Here is a 2,434-nt window from a genome sequence, read left to right as displayed (position 1 = left end):
CTCAGTCATGGTGGCGCAGGCTTGGTCGGGCCCTCGCTCCCAGTAATTCCCACCAACACAGCCTTTCTCTCCCACAGTTCCCCGGATTTGACGACCTCTACTGCAAGTTCTGCTTTGTCTACGGCCAAGACTGGGTTCCCACGGCGGTAAGGCCCCATTGTGCACCCCTGAAACCCGGCCTGCCTCCCTGGCAGCACGCGTGTAATGGGCTTAGTGCCAGCCCCTGGCTCATGCCACGCTCTCCCCATAGGGCCTGGAGGAGGGCATCTCCCAGATCACCTCCAAGAGCGACGTTGCACCCACCACACTTGTCTGGAACTTCCCCATCGACATTACCTTCAAGAGCACCAACCCGTCCGGCTGTGAGTGCTGGGGGTGGTGGGATCCAGCCCGCAGACTGGGTGCCCCTCTTACACCCACTTCTTTTGCAGGGCCGCAGATTGTAGTGAGCGTCTATGGACCTGACTTTTTCGGAAACGATGTAGTCAGAGGTTACGGAGCTGTTCATGTTCCCTTCACACCTGGAAGGTGAGGTGACAGCCTGTTGTCTTTCAGGACTGAAAGGGAGGTTTTTTCCCCAGTTACTATGTTGTTTCAGGAACAAAAATATTCCTCTATCTCCTTATCACGTCTTGTCCGTTTGGTACAAAGAGCATGGATTTTCCAGCAGCCCCTGGTTATCAGATAATTTTTGGTAATCCTGTAGGCAACTGTAAAGTCAAGGCGGGCAGGTGGAAAGCCCAAGTATGAAGTGCAGTACGTTACCTCTCCCCCATCTCTCTCAGCATCTGCTAAGCTTTCATTCCCACCACTGGAAATGGAGGAAGATATGCTCTTCCTATACAAACAAACCCTTTCTTTGGGGAAAGGAAAGTATTATACTTTGAGTCATTCAGTGGTCTGATGTGTCTGAAGTTCGGGTACCTTTATAAATACAAGAAGTCTTGCCGGTGCGTTTGGTTCATTTCTTGAGTTCTGTGCCTGTCCTGTTTGCTTTAGGCATACAAGAACCATCGCTATGTTTGTTCCAGAGTCGACATCTAGGCTGCAGAAGTTTACAAGGTAATAATTAAAGACTTAAAAAGTCCTTCTTACACTTAGTCACAAAGATATATCCAGCTACTCACTGGTGCATAGGTGTGAATACTTATATTATTCATATAATATATGTATTAACCATATATATATGTATGTGTCATAACCAGATAGTTTTGTAGGTAAAAATCACATTTTTAGGTGTCTAGGTCTTTTGAATAGCATTCTTAAAACATGTTAACTACTGCTTGCGGTAACACTAACTCATCTTTTTTTCATCCTCACATTTGAAGACTGTTGGTTTGAAAAAGAATGCATTTCAGCAGAGCAGACTGATACACAAGCTCTTGTGCTGAGCAGCAGCTCCGTGTTCCGCAGGTTGACTCATGTTAGCAATGCGACTTGCTGAGGCGCTACTTAGACTAATTTTACTGAGCATTTTAGTTGCCACATTGAGAGCAACCTGGGAAAAAAAGGCGGAACGTGGAACAACAATTCCCAGTTCTACCTTTTCTTCCATCTGGAATGCATTTGCTGTAGCCTTTGTCTTGTTTACACACACGCATCCCTTCCGAAGCAGCAGTTTATACACAGCAACAGAGGGTTGTGTAAAACCTTCTGTTTGTGTAAAAAATTGAGGTTTTTTAGCTTCCATTGTGTTGTTTAAGTACAGTCTGAATGATTTGTGAACACGTTGTTCAGTTGTGGATTGCCTGTACCAGCAGAGCCTACCCTTGCGTAGATCCAGCCTTGTAGTACTTGAGCGCCTTGGCTCGGAGGCAGCGTGGGAATCTCTGTGGCTGACAGTCAGGATTCAGCTGATTTGCTTTTCTTCTCTTTATGACACCCTTTTTTGTAGAATCTCCACTCTAATTTGTATGCTTTTGTATTATGTGCACCTCTGATGTATTCAAAGTACCTAAGCCTCTCTGTTACTCTGAGTAATCAAGAGTTGAATCAGTTTCAAAAACATCTTTGCTGTAGAAAGATTCTAGCCCAGAAATAACTTTGCTTTAACATAATGTGTATGAAATTTGATTCTTTTTTTTTTTCCCTTAGAGAGACAAAACTTATCTTTGATCAAAGAAGATCAGCAATAATGTGAATCAGTGTTGAAAACCCTCTACTGCAAACAAAAGCTGGGAGTCTCATTAAATCCCCCCTTTGCTTTTTTAATATGCATCTAACAAAGTGTGTCAAATCTAAACACTAATGAATGTATCCAATTAATTATTTTCTATTTTCTTCTCCAAGCTGGTTCACAGGGAGACGTCCAGAATTTACTGACCCCAGAGTGGTAGCCCAGGGAGAAGGAAGGGAAGGTAAGTCCTTGGGAGCTCCTGACTGCCACCCTTGCATGACAGCAGGCCACAGCTCAGCCATCCATCTTCTGTTGATA

The 2,434-nt window shown here is 44.5% G+C and overlaps 1 protein-coding gene across 1 annotated transcript in view; it reads left to right on the top strand.

Annotated features, from left to right (window-relative positions):
• Nucleotides 1-77: 77 nt before the first annotated feature.
• The window catches only part of B9D1 (B9 protein domain 1), a gene marked incomplete at its 5' end in the record, with an annotated part of 2,629 nt that continues 272 nt past the window's right edge, over nt 78-2,434 (top strand). The window contains 5 exons of the mRNA XM_010289698.1: nt 78-146; nt 251-362; nt 432-528; nt 1,000-1,062; nt 2,290-2,357. Of these exons, the coding sequence (XP_010288000.1) occupies nt 78-146; nt 251-362; nt 432-528; nt 1,000-1,062; nt 2,290-2,357 (409 nt within the window). The remainder of the gene's footprint in view (nt 147-250; nt 363-431; nt 529-999; nt 1,063-2,289; nt 2,358-2,434) is intronic.

This window comes from Phaethon lepturus, unplaced genomic scaffold, assembly GCF_000687285.1.
Source record: "Phaethon lepturus isolate BGI_N335 unplaced genomic scaffold, ASM68728v1 scaffold39626, whole genome shotgun sequence".
Taxonomy (NCBI): Eukaryota; Metazoa; Chordata; class Aves; order Phaethontiformes; family Phaethontidae; genus Phaethon; species Phaethon lepturus.
This window is presented reverse-complemented; position numbering and strand designations above follow the sequence as displayed.